Source organism: Saimiri boliviensis, chromosome 3 (assembly GCF_048565385.1).
Source record: "Saimiri boliviensis isolate mSaiBol1 chromosome 3, mSaiBol1.pri, whole genome shotgun sequence".
Taxonomy (NCBI): Eukaryota; Metazoa; Chordata; class Mammalia; order Primates; family Cebidae; genus Saimiri; species Saimiri boliviensis.
In genome coordinates this window covers 106,649,881-106,673,873 of record NC_133451.1, presented here as the reverse complement: position 1 = coordinate 106,673,873, position 23,993 = coordinate 106,649,881, and the positions used below count along the sequence as shown (strand labels likewise).

The 23,993-nt window shown below is 36.2% G+C and overlaps 1 protein-coding gene across 2 annotated transcripts in view; it reads left to right on the top strand.

The window, feature by feature from the left end:
- GLRA3 (glycine receptor alpha 3) overlaps positions 1–23,993 on the top strand; it is a 201,136-nt gene that overhangs the window by 156,631 nt on the left and 20,512 nt on the right. For both annotated transcript variants that reach the window (XM_010344432.2, XM_003933869.4), the window contains exons 7-8: positions 3,859–4,073; positions 23,709–23,852. In XM_010344432.2, coding sequence (XP_010342734.1) covers positions 3,859–4,073; positions 23,709–23,852 — 359 coding nt within the window. The remainder of the gene's footprint in view (positions 1–3,858; positions 4,074–23,708; positions 23,853–23,993) is intronic.

Below are 23,993 nucleotides of genomic sequence, written 5' to 3'. Positions count from 1 at the left end.
CATTTTAGGGAGATATCATTTAACGCAGAGCAAGAGGTGAAATTGTAAACATCAATTAGGGATGAATTTTTATGATAGAGAGTCTCAAGACACTTCCTCAAAGTAAGTTTGCATACTTCCTTGAGTTATTAAGTGAGCTATTACAGCATAAAGTAAAAGAACTTGCATTTATGAATGCCTACTATAAGCAAGGAATGGGACAGATGGTCTCTTCCTTGGATGATATCACAGAGATGACACAACTTTACATTCTAGAAGTACCGTACTGTCCAGAAGCAGAATAATGTGCCCAAATTATATAGACAATAAAAGCATCTCATAGAGTCCTCATTCAAGTACATGGTTAATTTGCTTCAGATCTCAGACTCCATTTCATATTTGCTTTTACAATGCACAAGAATATCCTCTTTAAATTGTTTCCAATAATAGGCCCAGATACCACATATGTCTCTTATGTCGCTTGTGCAAATACAGCAAACAAATAACAATAGTAGGTTACCTAAGAACCGCATTTATAAAATACCCTTTCTTCCCATAAATGAAATATACTTAAGTTAAAAATGTGTTCATACATAAATTTAATTGCACGGAATTAGAGGATTTCTTCAGTTTTATATTCACTATCCCAAAGTAAGTATTTGTTATATGCTACAGCACCCTAGAATCTGTTTCCTGCTAATAATTTCTCCAAAATCCTTTACCCGTCTTCCCCTTGCTCCATAATCCCCTCCCACAATGACTTGCTTGCTCATATACACCAAGCTCATCTCTGTCTCAGGGCCTTTGCCCTTGCTATTCCTTCTGCATATAAAGCTCTTCCCAGATCGTTCCAAGCCTAATGCTCCCACATCCTTCAGGGTCACTCAAATGCCAACTCTTGAAACATCCATGTTTGTTAAACACCCAAATCCTGCTTTCACTTTCTGAAATTACATCATTCAATTTTATATTTACTTATTTATTGCCTGTTTCCTTCATTGTTCTGTTTGTATTATATTTATTCTATTGATTACTATGTTTCTGGGGTCCGCTGCTATGCATAAGTGACAAATATTTTATCCATCTTTTTCTTTTTTCTCTTCAGATTCACATATACTGACTATATTTATTTATATTCAGACAATGGTGTATATTTGTGTCCATGTGTATATGCCCTAATTTTCTTTCCCAGCAATATTATAAAAACTTTTTAATTTTTATGGATACATAATAGCTGTACATATTTTTGGGGGGGTACATGTGAAATTTTGATACAAACATAAAATCTGAAACGATCAAACCTGGGTAATTGAGATATCTATCACCTCATATATTTATTAATTATTTGTGTTGGGAACGTTCTAAATCTTTTCTTCTATTTTGAAATGTACAATAAATTGTTAACTATAGTTCACCCCATTGTGCCATTGAACACTAGAACTTATTCATTCTGTTTAAGTGTACTTTGGGACCCACTCACCAACCGCTTCACCTGCCTTCTTCTCAACCTCTCAAAACCACTATTCTCTTCACTACAACCATGAAGTCAATTATTTTGGGTTCCACATGTGATACTGTCTTTCTATGCCTGGCTTATTTCATCTAGTTCTATCCATGTTGCTGCAAATGATAGAATTTCATTCTTTTTTCTTTGAATAATATTCCATTGTATGTAGACACTACAATTTCGTTATCCATTCTTCCACTGAGGGCCACTTAGGTTGACTCCTTATCTTAGCTATTTTGAATCGGACTTCAACAAACATGCAGTTAACAGGTATCTCTTTAATACACTCATGTTCTTTCTTTTGGATATATACCCAGTAGTGGGATTGCTGGATCACATGGTAGCTTTATTTTTAGTTTTTAAAGAACGCCTGTATTATTTTCTCCAGCAGCTGTACTAATGTATATTCCCGCCAATGGTGTATGGGTGTTCCGCTTTCTCTGCTTCCTCATCAGCATTTGTTATTTTCTGTCTTTTTGACAATGGTTATTTTATTGGGGTGAGATAATATCTTATTGTGGTTTTGATTTGCATTTTTCTGACGATTAGTGATTTTGAGCTTTGAAAAACACTTTTTTAAAAATAAAAACACAATGGAGCTTATTTTTTTCCTTGAGTATCACCTAACATTTAGAGAACTTATACAACGTATCTGACTGATTAGTATTTGTCAGTAATCATGCTATGAGATTACTTAGTGAGTTCTTTAGCTGATGTTATAAAAATTTTTCAGTTATTGTTTTATTCCATTTCATTCTTTTTCATAGAAAAATTTAAAACTTCATATTTAATAGCATTTTAAAATATTTAAAATATAAAGTATTCTCATATATTTCAGGAATCTTTAGGCATTTGGTATATATTTGATAAATTGACAGAAGGATCATGTATGGTTTGCACAAATGTTTCAGATTACTATTCACTTAAGATTGGAATCCACTTTCCCCGGAGTTTATGAACGTTTTTTGAGATTTAAACTCTAGAATCATATACATGGGTTCATCCAGATATAGCACCCTTGAGTCATCTGTGCAACCACGTATGGCCCAAGTCACATTAATAGAAGGTTTGCCCTGAGCCCTACCTAGCAATAGGATAGCAATTGCTCTGTAACATCTTTCTTCCATGGTAGGTAACAGAATGTTACTTAAAGAGCAGAATGTTAACTTTCTGACCTCATCCTTCTTAAAATAATTAGAATGAAAACAAACCAAGAACTGGATGATTTAGAAGAACAATTTTTATAAAGAAGAGATAACATAGAGTAGTGTAAATCAGTATCGGTAGAGTAGGGAGTAGAACCAGGACACAAGCAAAAATATAAACTTAATGTTGAATTAAACCATAACTTACTCCTCTATTTGTGGCTTACCACAATAGAGGTAAATAATAGAGACACAGAACCATAAGCATATAGTACAAATGAATCCCACTTGTTTTTAGTAAGTGTGTTTTTAAGTTATTTTCAAAGTTATTAATGGGAAATAACACATTTTCCTAATTGCATTATTATTCAGAGAACCATTCATCTTCAACTATGTTTATCCTCCAGCACTTATTTTAAAGAAAATGGAAAGTCTTCTGGAACAAATAGCACCTGGCTCTAAAGAACCACTGAAAGCACTGGAAACAGCCAAAGAGTAAAGAAGATCTTTATATAATAAGTATCTATTTCTCTTGTCTGCCTCGGAAGCAATTGTCAGAATCAAGTGAAATAATAGATCTTCACTTGAAAGTGAAAAACTCTTCAAATGGGAAGTAATAAAATTTCCTATTTCCTAAAAGAGTATACTCTCTTACTACATTGCTTCTAGATGCTAACAGAGAAAAAATATTTTTCAGGAATTAATGTGAGTCTCTTTTCATTGTTGTGGAAAGTTTTATGACAGAATCTTTATCAAAGTGGAATTGTGAGGCTGGGAATGGTGGCTCACGCCTGTAACCCCAGCACTTTAGGAGGCTAAGGTAGGCAGATTATCTGAGGTCAGGCGCTCAACACAAGCCTGGACAACATGGTGATACCAGGTCTCTAAAAAAAAAAAAAAAAAAAAAAAAAAAAAAAAAAAAAAATTAGCCGGGCTTGGTGGCACATGCCTCTAGTCCCAGCTACCAGGGAAGCTGAGGCAGAATAACCTCTTGAACCCCGGAGGCACAGGCTGCAATGAGCTGAGATCACACTACTTCACTCCAGCCTGGGCGACAGAGTAAGACCCTGTCTCAAAAAAAAAAAAAAAAAAAAAAAAGAAAGAAAGAAAGAAAAGAAAAGAAAAGAAAAAGAAAAAGAAAAAGAAAAAGAAAAAACAAATTGTGATACTTGATGCCATAACAAAGCCCTATTTTCACTAATTGCTATTTACCTTACCACCAATTAGGAAAGTTTACGTGTATAGAAGTGCGATTCCATCTGGAGCGACAAATGGGATACTATCTGATCCAGATGTACATTCCCAGTCTCCTGATTGTTATTCTATCCTGGGTTTCATTCTGGATCAACATGGATGCAGCGCCGGCCAGGGTAGCTCTGGGAATAACTACTGTGCTGACGATGACGACACAGAGTTCAGGATCACGAGCTTCCTTGCCAAAGGTAAGTGCACTGAATGAGCACGCACATCTTTGCCAAACATGTAAATCTTGCAAAGATATCGTTGTCAGCTTTGTTCAGATATTTTTCAACCGCATTTCAATGGCGTTACTGATTTTTAGAGTAATAAATAACCAAATCAGAAAATTAGTAAAACAGAAATAAATGAAAAAATTCTACAAACCAGTAATACCACTATTCACATTTTGTGTTACGATTTCCAATTATTTAATAATCAATAATACTCTTATACACTATGGACTTCTTTGTTTCAATAGGTTTTGAACACATGGACATAGGGAGGGGAGCATCACACACTGGGGTCTGTTGTGGGGGCTAGAGGAGGGACAGTGGGCAGTGGGGAGGCTGGGGAGGGATAACATGGGGAGAAATGCCAGATACAGGCGATGGAGGATGGAGGCAGCAAACCACCTTGCCATGTATGTACCTATGTAACAATCCTGCATGATCTGCACATGTACCCGAGAACCTAAAGTACAACAAAAAAATTAGAAATATATTAAATATTTAAGGTGAATCTACATGGTAATTTTAAGTGATGGCACAGGACTTCATTGTATGGATATGCCATAATTAACTTAGTCACTCTTAGGACTGATACTATAATAAATATTTATATAATAAATGTCACATATATATGTGTATATATACATTGCATGTGCCTATGTCTTTACATATCACACATGTCATCTATATATATACATATATTTGTATATGCATATTTTATGTAAATGCACATATGTAGACACAAACACCAAACACACACACACATATATAGCTTTGCACATATTTTGTATTATGTTCTTAGCATACATTCTTATAAACAGAATTGCTGCACTGATAGCTGTATGTATTGATATACATTGCCAATATTTTTTCAGAAACAATATACCAATTATATTACAAGTATTAAATAGGAATACCCACAGTGCTGCACCCTGAGCCAAATATAGTATATATCAGTTTTCTCCCCTTTGCTTTTAAGTAGCCATAAGTCAATGGGAGGGAGACCTTATCTAATTCCATGATTTTCTTCTACTCTGAGCTGCCAGGATTGAAATAAAATTGTTTCTTCTGTGAGTCTTGTAAAAGACCCAATATTGCTTTGCATAAGGTACCTTGAAATAAAACTCTTTTCATTTATTTAGCTGCTTAGAAATAGAAAATTATTTTCTTCCCCTAAAATGATGTCTAAGAAGTTTCTATCATCTAAATTAAGTAATTCTGTAAAGCTTCCAAGAAGCTTTACTATTATTTTCATTGAAATGATGTTCTTCAATGTAATAAAATCATATTAACTTTTTTCATGCATTTGATGCTATCTTCTTGCCACACCAAGTAAATTATAAATCTATTGTCATGGCTTCCTTAGTCATTTCTATTAATTCATTCTATGATTCAATTTATTAGATTAAGATGCCTATATAAATAAAAATTGAAAATAGAAATTTGATCATTAAAGATATTTAATATAGGAGGAACTTGATATTAACATGCTCTGCCTTACTAAAATTTAACGGTTGTCTTTCAAAATAATGTCTATTTGTATTAACAATTAATTGTATTTCAAAATGGTTCATATCAGCTAGTGTTTTCTAAAATATTGTTCATGGGAAAATTATAAACCTGTTTATAAATTCAAACTAATAAGTCTCAATGCTTATTTACATAAGGACAAATGTCACAAGAGCTCTGCATAATAGTGGAAATTTCATAGTTAATTTGTAAAAGAAATTGTCATGGTGTATATATGCCACATTTCCTCTCATGGACACAGGGAGGGGAACATCACATCCCGGAGCCTCTTGTGGGGTGGGAGAGCTAGGGGAGGGATAGCAGTGGGTGGGGACTTGGGGAGGGATAACATTAGGAGACATATCTAATGTAGATGACAGGGGGATGGATGCAGCAAACCACCATGGCATGTGTATACCTATGTAACAATCCTGCACTACCTGCACATGTATCCCAGAACTTAAAGTATAATTTTAAAAAAGAAAAGAAATCACCAGTTTACTCATTGATCATCATGAGCTGAACAGAAATGAAAGCTCATTTGTCTATATGCTGTCAGTCAGAAAAAGGAGAATCTATGACTTCTACTAGGCACAACAGAAAGGCATTTAAATACAGAGAGTAACAAAGAATTTGGGTTGCACTGAAGTGTGAGTGGAGGAAGCAGAAACAAAACAAGCAATAAATTAAAAACAGAATGGACGCACAACTTAAAAAACAAGAAGGTCTAGAACTGCTTCATACTTTTTTCTCAAGAAATAGGACACATTTTTAAAAGGCATTAGAAGTGTCTCTTCATATTCTCCACCCACTTCTTGATGGGATTTTTTTTTTCTTGTAATATTGTATAAGTTCTTTGTAGGTTCTGTATATCAGCCCTTTGTCAGATGGGTAGATTGCAAAAACTTTTTCCCATTCTGTTGGTTGCCAGTTCACTTTAACGATAGTTTCCTTTACTGTGCAGAAGCTCTTTAGTTTAATTAGATCCCATCTGTCTCTATTGGCTTTTGCTGCCATTGCTTTTGGTTTTTTAGTCATGAAGTCCTTGCCCATGCTTATGTCCTGAATGGTATTGCCTCGTTTTTAATTTATGCAGCCAACCAACATGTGAAAAATAACCTCATTATCACTGACCATTAGAAAAATGCAAATCAAAACCACATTAAGATACCATCTCATAACACTTAGAATGGTGATCATTAAAAATAAGGAGACAACAGATGTTGGAGAAGATGTAGAGAAATAGGAATGCTTTTACACTGTTGGTGAAAGTGTAAATTAGTTTAACCATTGTGGAAGAGAGTGTGGTGATTCCTCAAGGATCTAGAACCAGAAATACCATTTGACCTAGCAACCCCATTACTAGGTACATACCCAAAGGATTATAAAATATTCTATTCTACACATGCACATGTATGTTTATTGCTATTGCAGCACTGTTAACAATAGCAAAGACTTGGAATCAACCCGAATGTCCATCAATGATAGACTGGATAAAGAAAATGTGGCACATATGCAATGCAGCCATAAAAAAGGATGAGTTCATGACCCTTGTAGGGACACGGATAAAGCTAGAAAGGATCATTCTCAGAAAACTGACACAATAACAGAAAATCAAACACCACATGTTCTCACTCATAAGTGAGTGTTGAAAAATGAGAACACATGGACATAGGGAGGGGAACATCACACACCGGGAGCCTGTCATGGGGTGGGGGGCTAGGGGAGGGATAACAGGTGGTGGGGTGATGGGGAGGGATAGCATTAGGAGAAATATGTAATGTAGATAACAGGGTGATGGATGTTGCAACCCACCATGGCACGTGTATTTCTATGTAACAAACCTGCACGTTCTGCGCATGTACCCCGGAACTACTTTAAGTTCCACAGTACATACACAGAACGTGCAGGTTTGTTACATATATATATGACTTTAATTTCCACAAGACCTTAGAGAAAAATAAGTTTTCAGTGATTAGTTCAACTATACACATACATGTGTATAAAGCCTCTCCATCTCTCATCACAGAGACAATGACATCTAAAAATGTGAAGACAGGTGTGACTCTGACCCACAAAAAGATTGATTGACAAAGTGATGCCTTAAAATAGGTTGATTGTATCATCTCAGAATTCAGGATAGGTCAGGAATAGGGAGATTACGCATATTTAATTACATACATTCAATTTTAGGAGGGCAGACCCTGAAGACCCAAGATAAACAACAAGAACTAATGTATTGGATAAGACCATTCAAAAGAGTAGAAAATCTCTTTAAACATTCAATTCTGATTCTGTGGCTTTTGGGCCAGAGAGACAGGAGGTGAGGGCTTTATAACTTGCATTTAGGAGCAGATATATGAGACCATGCTCTTTAAGATCTGTTCTTCACAACCTCACAAAGAACCCCCAGATGCCTGAAAGTCTTGCCACTGAAGCACCCACAATTCACCTACTGACAGTTTCTAAAAAGCAGGGAAACAAAGTTACATTGAGGGAAATTGACTATCAAACATAGGAGGATGAAACAATAAATCATCTGTTTGTGATCTTTGCCTAGTGTTTTGTCTAGGCTCTGTGTCAATATATCTCTTGTAGGATAAGAAGGAGCTTAGAAATCAGTAAAGTAAGACTCAGAGAATGAAATCTCAAAGAATGTACTTTAGCCAGCTTCTTGAGAACTACATAGCTGAGATTCCTCTCTGATATTTTCTACCGCATTGGCCTCTACAATATCAGGATAAATCAAGCATGCAGTCACTCAAGGCAAGAACACTCCTGTGATTCATTCCTTGATGCTTGGAACTCTTTTGCATTTTTGCAGTGTCTATATCAGGTGGCCATAAGAAGGTGACATATGCATTCTATTCCCAGCAAATTTTCAGGGTTGTATAACTTTAGGAGCACTTCTTTATACCATGTGCTTGGGGCAGAGTGAGAAAAATGGCAATGATCATGGTCCTATCAAGGAAGACTTCATAGACCTTGGCAATGATTTGCTTTAATTTGGGTGCAGCAATGGGCCACTGATGAATTTTAATAAAGGGAGTGATTACACTGACTTCTGTTTGAAGACCAGGTAGAAGAGTCAGAGTAGGAGCTAGGAGTCTACCAAGCGAGCTATTATAGTCCACAGCAGATGATGGTCTGGCAGAATTGGTAGCAACAGAGTTAGAGAGTAGCAGATGGTTTTAGAAATAAGTAAATGTTTTTAAAAATATATATTTGGAGGTAAAACAGAAAGGATTTGCTTATGAATTGAACATGAAAGATTCAAGGAAATGCAGGAGCCAATGGTGGCATTCGGGTAAGTAACTAGGCAAGTGGAGATGATCGTTATTAACAGTGAAAGTTGAGGGAAAGGTTAATTGTGGGGGTTATTTTCTAAGACATGTTAAATTTGAGACATTTATAAGACAATTGCATGGAATTGTCAAAAACTAGGAACTTCCAAAGTTCTGACCAAAGACACCCAGGCCTCAGACTTTAGGGAGTAAACTACCAATGGATAGGGAAGTGGACTAGAGCAGATTTTTCTAATGAAAGAAAGCCCAGAAAGAGGAAAAAAAAAGATGCATTTGTGCTTGGCCCTCTTCCTCCAGCTCAAAATCTCTCTCCTTTCTCCTCCCAGGGCTATCCCTACCCATACACAGAATATATTATTAGACAGTTTGGTTAAAGGCAAGATCCACTCACCCCAAAACTTTACTCCCAAACTCTTTGAGATCTCAGCATTCTGTGATCTTTTTTTAGAAATGGAAAACTAATCCTTTTTAGGAGGATTCATTTCACCAGGGGTGAAAGATGGGATAGTAATAATAATTTGATTATTTTTTAGTATAAATATAATTTAAATACCTAGCTAAGACCTTGGCAATGAAGGAATTAAGTGTGGGGATGAATAAGAACAAAGAAAATCAGTAGAAGAGACAAAACAGAATTTTAATTTGGAAACTCTTGAGTACTAGAAGGAATCCACATTAGGGAACTCTGGAGAAATCTTGGCTCTACAGCAATATTACATATGCCTTTCCCTTTCTTTTATGATTTCGACAATCAATTCCTATTAGAGACCTACCCTCATCATTTTTTTTAATTCTGTTTCACAGAGATTGGCTAAGGATCAGTTCTGCCACGTTTTAGGTTTCATATCATCCCAGAAGTACACAAGTGTCACTCTGCACTCTGCATACCATATTTTAGTCTTTTAAATGTGTTATCATATCAGTGACCTTGAACATAGCATGTCAGAGAGATGCATGCACACACATACACACACTATGCATGATGCACACATTCACATACACAGATACAAACTTGGCAGGGTGGAGGAATCTCTAGATTCAAGTTCATCCAAATCCCAGCTCTTAACACAATATATTAATCTTATGAGATTCTTGGCACTTGGGGCTGTTAATCCAGTTACAATGCAATTATTCTGCATAACAACTCCTGAATCTCAATGGTTTACAACATTTCCTCTTGCTCACAGGACTGCGAGGTGCCTGTGTCTCTTCTGGGCTTGCCCTGAGACTGGCTGTTTGAGTGGGCTTGAATCTAGGTTGTCCACAGCTAGATTCAGATCTGGTCCCTGTGTCTCCTCATTTTGAGGATACGGGGACCTGTAACACGTTCTTTCAGTGGCAAGAAGGCAAGAAGAAACATGCAAGGCTTTTGCTCAGAATTGGCACACAGTCACTTCTGTTCCCATTCCACAAATTATACCAAGTCTCATGGCCAAACTGAAAGTCAGTGGGATGGAAGAGTGCACTCCACCCACAGGGAAGCCTTGGAGAGGAGGAAAGGAAAAAAGGGTTGTAAATAATCTTATCTACCTTGAGGCAATGATTTGTTTAAGTTTTCAGCCTCCTTTCTTAAACCACACTCTGACTTGCCAGCAAATGCTCAGAAAAACGAGAGGGGAGGAAGGGATAGAAAGGAAACAGGGAAAAATCCCAGGGAGATTCTATGTGGATTTCTCTGTTCTCATCACTGTGGCCATCTAATTGAAAACAGAGCTACTAAACATTAAAAAACAAGGAGCACTTGAAATTTCAAATATGGCTTATTGAGTAAATATTTTACAGAAGCTCACAAGCTGGTAGCCTATGGAGATTGCAAATTCTGCACCAAAAGCTGTTTATCATCAACAATTACTTAGAACTTTTTACTTCACTCAATTCTTCTCATTTTCTTCCACTCAGTTTCTCTGTGAAATAGTCCTCATTTTCAGAGGACAAATTATCTTTTACATATTTATATTCTCAGACCTTAAATCGATACATAATACATGTTTATTGAGTATCATACAGATATCTGATGACAATGTAAGTTTTTAAAACATTAACTTAGTCTTACTGTCATTTTCTCCATCTTTCTCTCTAGAGTGTGAAAACTCAATGGAATTATGCTATACTTGTGTGGAACCATATTTTCCCCCTGAAAACCAACAAATTAACGAAAAAGAATTAAAGGAATGCATTTATCTACCCTAGAGTATACTGAAAATATTGGTTCTCACAAAATATAATGATGATAGTGGCTGGGTGCAGTGACTCATGCCTGTAATCCCAGCAGTTTGGGAGGCTGAGGTGGGTGTGTCACTTGAGGCCAGGAGTTTGAGATCAGCCTGGCCAACATGGTGAAACCCCACCTCTACTAAAGAATAAAAAAATTAGCCAGGTATGGTGGCATGTGACTGTAGTTCCAGCTAATCGGCAGGCCAGGGCACCAGAATCACTTGAACCCAGTAGGCCAAGGTTGCAGTAGACCGAGATTGCACCACTGCACGCCAGCCTGAGCAACAGAGCGAGACTCCATCTCAAAAAAATAATAAAAAATTTAAAAACAATGACAATAGCTTTTATATTAAGTGTTTATTCTTCACAAAGACACCAATTTGAAAAGTGACTGTAACTATCAGAAAATGTAAATTGAACTGATATATTTTTCAAACTCCGCAATTGTGTTGGCACACAGATATTTATGTGAGGCTGATTACAATAAAAAGGAAATGGGAAGAAAAATGAAGCCTTTATATTCACTGTTGTGTTCATTGCTAATTAGCAAATATACATTCTTATTCTTCTAAAAAAAATAACCTCAAATTTTAAAGGAGAGTAAATTATGTTAGTGGTAATATAATGGGGTCAGGAAAGCTACATAGCAATCAGATTTTCCTATTAATATAGGAAATGAATAGTTATTATTGTCAGTAATGTTTTGGTCCAAACCATTTAAGTATAACAGTTTAATGTTTACTCAAAATGTAGTTAACCAATGTCATGTCAATCAAGTTAAGTATAAACATGATCTAAGTGAATTTATTTTAAATGTATTACTGTGACAAAATTTGTAATAAGTAAGTTTAGCTTTATGATACAATGTTTGATACGAGCAATATATTCAATTAAATTTTTTTAAATGTTTATGGATCGTACTAACTAATATGATTCCATATACACACATTTAGGAGAAAGGGAAAAAAGAAAAAATGCCTAGAAAATGAAATAATTATTTAGTCACCCTTATCACAAGATATAATGCATATTAATATCATCCAATTTTATTACTTATACAAAAATTATCTCATCTGTAAATAAATAAGCCCTAAATGTAAGTGGGTCCTGTGACAAGAAGGATAGAAATTGATGGATATCTCAAGTTCTACATTTCATCTTAGAATCTACTTTACTAGACTTATTAGATTCCATCAAGCTGAAAAAATAATGATTATCAAGCATTTTCTCTGTACTTGAGATGGAGACAGGGCTGTCGCATAAATTCTTAAATCTGATAGAACAATTAGGGAAAAGTACATGGCCAATCACAACTTTAAAACTGTTTTAAAATGGTGTAATACCACAACATTCATATATATCCTAGAATCATACCATGAGCCCCCAAAAGATAAAAGTGAATGTCAAATTACCACCTTGCCAGTGAAAGAAAGAACTTTGTCCCCAAATTAGTGTAAAACAAACACCTTTATAGGTTTTATCTGTCTTCATTATTCCTATTTGAAGTTTTAAATGAAGCTCTTGAACTCCAGAGGAAAAAGGAATAGGACTTTATATGATTACAACAAAAATGATGTTATAGAAACCCAAGCCCTTCAGTACAAAAATGCAGAAGAGAGAGGTCACAAATATAATTTAACCTGTGTAGGTAAAAAAAAAAAAAAAAAAAAAAAAAAAAAAAAAAAAAAAGGTGATGTATTCAACAATGCCAGGAATTCTAACAGCATGCACCTAAGAAACATTTTCAGTGACATCTGGATGTGACAATTTCACCTAAGTGTTAAACGTAAGAAAAAGAACTACATCTTACAGAAGAGATGATGGTAAAACTCCAGTTACTGAAGTGAGAGTCAGAGATAACTGTGACTTTTCAAAATTCTTTAGCCTTTTTGGTTGTATTTTCCTTGTCTGGTGACTGAAGTATTGGTTAAATTCACCTTTTCGCAAACAATGAAATTCTGTTATTATGTGATTCTCTGTTGTATTTTACCTCATAAAGTAAAAACTGTTATGTGAATGGCTCACACCTGTAATCCCAGCACTTTGAGAGGCTGAGGTGGGAGGATCACTTGAGGCCAGGAGTTCAAGATTAGCCTGAGCAATATAGTGTGGCTGTCTCCACAATTATTTGTCTTTTAATTAGCAAAGTGTGGTAGCACACACCTTTGGTCTTAGTTGCTTGGGAGGCTGAGGCAGGAGAATTGCTTGAGCCCAGGAGCTTAAGGCTGCAGTGAGTTATGATTGCAACACTGCACTTCAGCCTGAGTGACAGAAAAAAACCCTTCACAAAAAAAAAAAAAAATCCTTTATGTAAAAAATGAATATTGTGTTAGCGGCATCATTCATTTACTAAGGGTTATGAGTATGATAATCAGCATGAACATTCCAGCAGTAGGACTGTTGGCAGTCACCCTCCAGGAAGATAAATGTCAGAATTTCAAAATTCACAGCGAAGTTTGAAATGCTTTTGAGATTAATATTATTTTTTCCTGTTACAAAATGTAAAATTCTTATACAGGTTCTTGCACTAAGGAGAAATGTAGGATTAAGGGTACTACAAATTTGTATTTTAAAAATGAACAATTAAATGCAGAGTCAATGAGATCTGAAATTAAAACCTCAGAAAAATGAATGACACAAGCAGAGATATTTTCAATGTTATCTCAGAGAAAAATAATTTATCTGTAGGCTTCAATCATTTGCCCAATGCACAGCCAAAATTACTCATCACAGTTTACTTGACATTTCTGAGGAACTAGGGCAATCCACCAGGATTGAATGTTGTTAAAGGAAGACCCAATTACCCTATTCAAAGGGCTGTTTTAGCTCATCAAAAGCATACATTGTGATGTTTTATTATACCTCTTTCTCAAATAAAAAGCAAGTATGGATTGAGAAAACAATTGCCGTACTATCTCTCTTAAGGGATCCCTAGAAATTTACCTTATAGAGTTCCTATAAGTGTAGATGAAATTTTGTGATTCAAACTTCAGGTTCGGGTTTAATCAGTTTCTTTTTCTTAAGTTTAAACTATGCTGTTTCTACATACATTTAAATTTCCATTTCTAGAATCCATTGATTAATAGTCATCTGGGTTATAATTTTGCTAGTCACATCTAATATATCTTTACCTGTTAATATTTTGTTATCTATAGGCCTTAACAGGAATGTATTGGTCAGAGGAAAATCCTTCTGACTACTTCTATGTGGACTGAGGTAAAGCCATGTATCTTGGCAGGCTTCTCAACCACAGCATATACTTCCATAGTTATAATACAGCTCACTCAACATACTTGTCAAGGAATATGATCTAAAATTGTTGCTGTTTCAATCATCTTATCAAAATTTCGCACAAAAGTAAACTTATATATGAAGGATTACCTGAGATAGATGCAATCCATATATTCTTCTGGACTTGTTTTAGTCGATTTTCACATTGCTATAAAGAACTACCTGAGGCCGGGTAATTTATAAAGAAAAGAGGATTAATTGGCTTATGATTCCACAGGCTATACAGGCTTCTGCTTCTGGGGAGGCTGCAGGAAACTTACAATCACAGTGGAAGGTGAAGGGAAAGCAAGCACTTCTTACATGTCTGGAGCAGGAGGAAGATGATTGAAAGGGAATGTGCCACACACTTTTAAACAACCAGATCACATGAATGAGAACTCTATCACAAGACAGCACTAGAGGGATGGTGCTAAGTCATTAGAAACCACCCCCATGATCGAATAACCTCCCATCAGGCCCCATCTCCAATCCAAGGGATTCAAATTCAACATGAAATTTGGATGGAGATACAGAGCCAAACCATCTCAGCATCAGAGAGCGCAAAGTCAAATGACTTCAGGGGTCAGATGCCCACATAAAAGAACAAAGTGGTCTGGTATAATGAACGAGGGGAGAAGGGATGAACAGCAGTATGCGTAACTGAAGATGTACATTCCATGCTTAGAAGCATGTTCTTTTTCTTTTTTCATACATAAATTTGACTTGCAGACTGCCTGTCTTTACTCTCTTCATCTAGAAAATGGATTATCTGTCTTAGATGAAGTTAGTGCTTCAGAGCACTACCTGAACTCTACTTTTTTTTGTACCTCCTTACAATTCATATTGCTAAATTTGGACCTGACACTATTGTTTTAGGAAATTTTTGGCTGAAAGTCAGGGGACATTTCTTGTTCTTTGTCATATCCTAATTAACTGACAGCTTCTTTCTGCAAAGCAGTGCGTTTTTCTCTTTAACAAAGCTGCCTTTATGTGCTATGAAATATATCATAGTGATCAAATCATAATCCACATGTTCCTCAGTCCTGAGCTTATGAGGATTCTTATTTCAGAAGGACAAATAGAAATCACCCCCACCTGACCTTCTCTGGAGTTATCATAATGTTCTTTACCCTCTAGGCATGTGGTAGGATTACATTTCCTAGTGCTCTTGTGGTCAGGGTTGACTGTGAGTAGTTCTGGCTAATGAACTTCAAGCATAAGCAACATGTGCTACTACTAGCCTGGAACATTTATGACCAAATGTGAGAACCACCAGTGACTTGGTTTTCCTCTGCTGCTGCGTTACTAGTGAGAACAGGAATGACAATATCACTCCAGGGTCAGCATTTGACTCAAAGAAGACAGGGAGTATGAGAGTAAAATAAACCTTTGTTGCATCAAGCCAGCAAAATTTTGGGATTGTCTGCTGACTACATTGTATCCTAGCTTGAATCCTCCCTATGCCAAACTCTTCATGTCATTGGAGGGGGTGAATATAGAGAAATCTCATGGTTAGGCAAGCTCCCTGAACATGACTGCTTCTCAAAAAGATTTTCCTGTGACCAATAAATTCCCTGTTACATACTATAGTGACTTGATTCCATGTTTAATAACCAAGATGATTGACAGCAATAAAATCCAGTTTTATATGTATATAGTTCTTTTCTTATTTGGGATACAAGAGGCAGACTTTCTCTATTCCTAATGATAATCTTATGAAGAACACTGCATAATTTCTTGGGGGAAAAAGTATGATGTAAGAAATTTACAGAACATATGGTGCTTATATTCCTTTTCCTAAATTATAAAACTTTATTTGAAAGAATGAAAAAGACTAGGCCTTGCAATAACCTAGCTTGTGTACTCAATTGATCATTTAACAAACTGATGTCTTCCTGGATTATTACATGGCAAGTAGACAATAGTCTCTTGGCTCCTGGCTCATAAACAACTTGACTATATTTAACACTTTTGAGGGACACACATGGTATTTCAAAGGATAAAATGTTTCTCTCATCTTAATAGATTTGCTTCAACTGAGCAACTAGTTTGTTTTTATATAGTAAATATAACAACCATTTCTTTTTATACATTGTCTACTAGAAAGCTGACTGTCAGATTTTAGCATCAAAGCTAGCAAATACAGAGGATCTTACAGTATGTATTTTGTACACTGACATTACTCTAAAATATCAGATGAAATATAAAGAGCCTGGAATTTTAATTTACAGTGTTTAATTTAATTTTAATTTAATTTACAGAGAGGAATTCCAATTTACAGTGTTTATAGTTGCAGTGGTATCTTAAATGGAAGCAGCCTAATAACTAGGTGATATTATGGTTCCAGAGCCCATGAACTTAACTACTTTTGTAAGTAGTTAGAAAACTACTACTTTTCTAAGTAGTTAAGTTCATGGGCTCTGGAACCATATGAGTTATATTCAAATCCTAGTTTTGCAACTTGGTAGCCATGTGGCCTTAAGCAAGTTATTTCACTGCATCTGCTTCCTCGCCTTTAAAATAGGGATGATTGCCTCTATTGTTGTAAGGATTAAGTGTTAATGTAGGAAAACTATTAAGAACATTTCCTGGCATATTAGTTAATATAATTATTTCCGTAATAATAAATGGCCAGTGATTACAAGTCAATACACGTGAGTCAACCTAACTGAGACCTTTACCTTAAAGAACACCGTGCTACATCCTAGAGATACAAAATGAATAAGGTCTGGCCTTTGCCTTAGCTCATGAAATGTAATTGCCTAAAAGCACAATATCCATAAATGGACAATATCAATACAGTGGGACAAAATCAGTAATACAATGAGTTATTTGCTATTTGCTATCAATATATATTTTGCTAACATATTAGCATAGACATTTCATCTTCAAATCTTCCTGGACTTACTAATTTTTGCATCCTTCTAACTTTTTGTAAAATGGAAAGCACTTAAAAATTGCAGGATAAAGGAATTAACTGAAGATGAGGCTTTCTAGTGGTGCCAGCCAGCAGACACTTTACAGGCACACACACACACAAAAAAAAAATAAATAAACATAAATATAGTTGTAATGAGTGACCTGTGAAAAAAGTGGAAGTGGGATGCTGAGAAGCTATCCCGGCCTGAGCATTTGAGGATGGTTTCCCTGAGAAAGCAGCTTATCAGCTGAGACCTAGAGGAAGAATAGCAGTTGCCCTAAAGAAGGAGGGCTCCAGTCAAAAGTAATAGCAAAAAAAAAAAAAAAAAAAAATCGAAAAACAAAAGGTAAATACAAAGCAGCTGAGGCAGGGTAGAGCTTGTCAATTGCTTTCAGGTTCCAAAAAACTAAAAGAAGGGAAATATAGCCCATACATAATAAGCAAGTAAGAAAGTGGTGGTAATTATTGCTTCCACAGGGTGGTCTTCCCTGGCCACTGTCATCCCACATAGCCCCCTATTCCCAGTCCTTCATATCATTACCCTCATGCATTTTCTTTACAACACTTCTATTAAACCATGTTATGCATGTGTTTGCTTTTTTGTATGTTTTTTTTTTTAACTTGAGTGTAAGCTCCATCAATCATGGATCTTGTCTGTCTTTCTCATCTCTATACCTACAACACTTAAGAACAAAACTTGGGTTCATCATTGCCATTCAGTAAGTGTTGAATAAAAAACAAAAATGAAAGCTAGATTTTATGTGAAGGGTCAATGTGAATTATCATGAAGGGCTGATTATTAAGGGCTTTATAACCTGTAAAACATTTTGAACATTAACAGAAAAGAAATGATGAATTTTAAGTCTAAAGCAATGCAATCAGATTTGCATTTAAAGATCACTAACTGTCATGTCAAGCATAAAGCTAAGGGCCTAGGACACACTGTGGCTTAGATCAATGTGATGACAATATCAGGGAGGACAGAACTTGATAAAATTGAGAAATGGAAGGAAAGCAAAATAGCAAAATTTTCAGGGCTGAATCTTTAATAAGAGAAGACTCCTAGATTTGGGGATAAACAGTGAAGTCTCTTCCTGAGAAGAGAGGGGAGCTGTGTACGTTTGCTGTTGGTTTTTTGTGGGAGAGGGGTACTCTGGTAGAGATTCTGAACTCCTTTTTAGTCAATTTCAGTTTGAGGTGTGGGAGACAGTGGGAGTGCTGTGAAGAAAGAACCTGGATAAAGAGGGCTCTAGTCAGGAAATAGAGGTTTAGGGATCGTGAGCAGAGAAGAGGAATTGAATCTATAGGGAAAGATAAGGTGGATTAATGTCCCAGTGAGAATAGAAAAGGGCCCAGGCCATCTGCCTAAGGAGCTCAGAAAGAGGAAAAGAATCCACAAAGCTGACAGGGTGGTGTGGAGTGGAGGGAGGGAAACCCAGAGAACCCAGGTCACAGAAGCCATGGAAAGGGCATGCTCTTGGAAGGAAGACTTCTCTGCAGGATGGCTTGAGACTGGTTTCTGTGACACAGGTCCCCTGACCAGGGCATCTAATTAGTAAACCTTTAGGTTTTATTTCAACAGACAATTGTGGTCAGAGAGTTATACCAAGGAGAGATTCTTCCGGAAAATAGAACTAGGGTTCCATTGGACAATGGGTCTTTTGGCAACGTGGTGCAGATTGGAATGATACTGCCCAAAAGGCCGGCATGCAGGAAGGGGAGGAAAGAAGGCAATGATTCTGAATGCATGGGGGGTGTGCTGTCTGTCATGAGTGTGTAGCGGATGCGTTGAAGTAAGAGCTGCTGTCTTTATTTTAAAGTTACTAGCCTCAAAGTTCCAAACTTCCCACGTCCTGTGTTTGCTGTGCTTGGCAGAGAAGCTAGAATGGAGGAGGAGAAATAGACTTGAAATTGGTGAAGGGGGTCAGAATAAATGATAAAGAAAGGCCATTAAGGCTCGATGCTCAAAAGTTGTTCACAATTAGCAGAACCCTGGCAGGCACAAGTGATTTTCCATATATCTGTTGTCACTGAAAATGCTCATTGAATTAATTTGGAAATTATATTTCTGATGTAATTTCTGGGGTTCATGTCATTATGGATTCAAGATGCTAAAGAATGCACAAATACTTTATGAGTCATATTCGTTCAGGAATGATGTGGCTTGAGACAACATCTTTTTTACTTCTTACAGGACTGTATATATTTGGAAGCAGCCAGAAATTTCTGGCTGAGTTACAGAATTTATGAGATTTAGATCTATACTTGCAAACAGATGAACATTTAACACAGCACTGGAATAAAATGAGATACACTGCTCTTTGCCCAGTGGAGATGATTCTGACCAGCAGAAGTCACACTTAAGATGCAGCAGGAAATACAGGGTGCCTCCTTGCTGAAATGCCATTCCGGGTATCAAGAAATAAACTCTTTTAAAAAGAAAACCAACCCAATTGAAGGTAGTAAGAGAATATTGCTTCAGAAAGTGAATCTCCATATGTCATCTATGACTCAGTTTTCCCCCATGCCTATATTTTACCATTTAATACCTTCATTTATCTGTCCATTCACTCAGCAAATATGTACATGTAACAAACACTGATGTGATGGTGACCAAAACAGAAATATCATCTACCCTCAAAGAGTTCACAGTCCAAAAAGGAAAAAAAAAAAAGGAATAAACAATTCCAATTCCAATGCAACATGTTAAAGTAACACAGCAAGTCAGCACACGTACCATGGAATTCTGAACCACACTTGAGCAAAGTCTAGCCTGAGAACTGAAGGGCCTGCAGGGAAATATGGGAAAGAGTTTTTTTTTTTTTCCTTACTTTATTTACCTCTCCTGCCATCCCTACCTTTCCCTTAAATGTTGAGCCACTTCGCCTTTAAAACTACAATCTAAATCTGTTCAAAATTCTCACAGGCTAACATTTCATAAAAATAACTACACTAAATATTGAAGATGAAGGAGGAGAGAGTACAGAAGATATAAAAAGCACAAAGACAGTGAAGTTCTCAAAATGTAGGGTGTTGATCCTTAAGACAATTATATACTGGGTCCAAAGAAAGTAGTGCAAATTGGCTTGAACCCAGCCTAGCATTCTGTTCGCCTAGATCCACATTTCTTGGAAATAGGGATGTTTATTTTTATGACAGGAAAACAGATTTCTAGCTAATTGTCCATTTCCAAGGAAAACTGGAAAAACATCTTACCTATCATAAGTATCTCTCATGTTTATTTCTCATACTTGGCAAATGACAGCATTTTACACATCTAATTGGCTATATTAAAGTATACAACAGATGAATTATTTCATGCCCACTCCACAAACGGTTAACTTTTTCACTGACACTGCTTGCAAAATACGCTTCCTTAACTCTGGAATATATGCACAGAGATACAATAAGAGGGGAAACTAATACTCAAGCAAATTTTCGACCTTTAGCAATGAACATATGCAAAGACATGGGTTCAGCTACAACCTCAAATCACTGCCCAGTTAACCTGAGAGGAGTATGAAAACAGTTGCTTAAAGGTTACTGAATTACTCTCTTTAAGGGACTTAAGTCTGTATGAGTCTATTTCTAGAAAATATGGACCTAGCTTTTCTTCTGACTCTTCTCTTCCTGTCTCTTCCCTTTGTGTTACTTTTTTAAAAAGTTGTCTGTTTTTTCCATGCTTTCTCTTATCCTTCTCTTCCCTTCTCTACCTTTGAGGTGACAAGACACAGCAGGACCTATGAGGACGTAGCTGAGGAGGTATCAGAATCAAGGAGGGTGGCTGGGGCTGGTGGAACCAGGGTCGAGGATGCTGCCAGATTGCCAGAGCCTATGGAGCAGAATAAATAGATAGTTATGACCAAGGCCCGTGGGGCCATTGGGGATGGGACCAGGAGCGAGGAGCCAAATGGGGCCAATGGTGGCCAAATAGAAGCTTCCAACTATAATCCTCCCAACAGGAATGCCAAGTGGAACAACTATGTACACAAAAAAATGCACCTTCATAAGAACCAAAAATCAGGTGAATGATCACAATACCTGGTTTTACCATTGTGTTAAGGCACTCAGGCTGAGGAATGCTTGGCAGAATTGACATGATAGTTACTTACACAGTGAATGATCAAGCACAAGTTGAGCATAATGGGTGTCAAGTTTCCCACTTTTAGAGAAAAACATTGCCTATATAGAAAGGGTGTAGGCTAGAGGAAACCCTGTGGTGTTGAGTTAGATTTAGAGATACTAATGTGAGCTCATGTTTGATGGATAGATGGATAGATAAATAAGAGAGATAGAAAGAGAGATGATAGGGAAATTGATACACGTGCTACATTGTGTGTGTGTGTGTGTGTGTGTGTGTGTGTGTGTGTGTGTGTGTGTGTGATTGACAGCTCTGTCCACTGTGAGGGCCTAGAAACGATACCACTCAGGGAGATGTGAGTACACCCAGTGCCCAGATCTTGGTTTCTAAAAGCCAGTCTTCAGACTAACTCAAAGACTAGGACAGAAGAAATACAAGATGAGATGAATCTGGAGTATCTTGTGACAGAAAGTGAGGAAATGCTCAAATAATGAGGGAGACTTGTCAAAAGGATATATGTGCTAACATCTAAGGGCTCCAATGGCTTAATCTGGGATAATGTAAGCATCAAAATAAATAATGATGTTAATGTATTACATTACTCGGAAGAAAATAGTTACCCATAAGTTTATACTCACATAAATAAACAAATGAATAAACAGATAAATTTAGATGACAGGGGCTTTTCTTACAGTAGAATGCTGTCTGATAAATGTAGATCAATAAGGAATTTAGAAAATCACCACTGAGTAAACATCATTGCTTGTTTCAGGCAAAAATCATCAATGAATGCTAAATCTAGTGTGTGAAGATTTAAAGAGTAATCGAACACTTACTTATATAGTTTCAAAATATTCCATGTATGGGAAGATTAGCAATTTTATAATAGAGCAACCTAGCAGACATTACCTTCATCAACTAATCCAAATTGTGTTTCTCCTGATAGGATGCACTGTGAGGAATTCCTATTAAAAATCCATCATCTGAATGTAAATGAGGAAACAGGCAAACTTTAATTCTAGAAACGAGGAAAAATCAGGCAAACTTTAGAAAATAACTGGCCTGTACTCATCAAAAGTACCAATGCCACAAAAAAGCAAGAAGAGGCAGCTAATGCCCCTCAGTGAAAACGAAAGAGATATGACAACAAAATGCAGCCCATGATCTTGGATTGAATACTGGGCTGGAAAAAAAAATTTTTTTTAAGTCTGTGTTTTCAATAAAAAAGGGCATTCTTGAGACAATTGGTGAATGAGAGGGATTTAAGGATTAGGTGGTAGGATTTTATTAATGTTATGAATGTTAAATTTCATTGAGTGTATGGTGTTATGTCTACAAATTATATTCAAATATTTTGGGGGAATATGTATATGTGTATACACACACACACACACACACACACACACACACACACACACACACAAAATAATACATGTAGTTAAATATTAACAGCTGGAGAAACCGATAGTCCTTTACTCATTTTTACTATTCTTTACTTTTCTTTTCTTTTTCTTTTTCTGAGACAGAGTTTTGCTCTTTTGCCCCAGCTGGAGTGAAGTGGTGTGATCTTGGCTCACTGCAACCTCCGCCTCCTGGGTTCAAATCATTCTCCTCCCTCAGCCTCTCAAGTTGCTGGGATTATAGGCGCCCAACACCACTCACAGCTAATTGTTGTATTTTTAATACAGACAGGGTTTCACCATGTTGGCTAGGCTGATCTTGATCAGGCCTCTTTACCTCAGGTGATCCTCCTGCCTCCCTTTAGCGTCCCAAAGCACTAGGAATACAGGCATGAGCCACCACCCCTGGCATCTTTTTAGTATGCTTATAACATGTCTTTATAAAAGTTAAAAACATTTCAAAATAAATAGCAAGTAACCATATAATATTTGTAAATGCAATAAAAGAAAAATATCTTAACAGAATTAAGATTTTAAAATTTAAAAAATTGAACATAAAAAATTAATGAAAATTTGGAACTAAGAGGTCAACAGCATTATCGATAGTTTAATGATCCTTCATACTTTTTAAGTACTATACTGTTCTGAAGGTAAAATTATATTTCATCTTATTTTTCCTTTCAGTGTGTTTGGACTATTGCCTAAATTTGAAAAAAAAATAATAACAAAATACAACTAATACCAAAAAATTTCAAAAATTACTCTCTGAAAAATTCTAGAAAAAAAATTGTCCTTTGCTTTATTTTTTCAAACTTAGATGATGTAATTCAGAATGAGAAACACTAAGTTTTGTTCTCAAAGGAAGTAACAATATAAGTGAATCTGCTTGCTCTCTCTTTCTCTCTTGGCTAGGTTTCATATGTCAAAGCTATTGATATTTGGATGGCAGTTTGCCTCCTTTTTGTGTTTTCAGCACTTCTGGAGTATGCAGCTGTAAATTTCGTATCAAGACAACACAAAGAACTTCTGAGATTTCGACGAAAGAGAAAGAATAAGGTAAGTGAATGAATGTATTGGGTTTGGCAGGATCCAATTTTCACTGGAAAGTGAATTTGTTGTATTTAATCAAGATGAAAAGAGAGGCAATTGGGACTGGGGATGAAATGATATAATATTTCTTTCATTTTTTCCAATCCA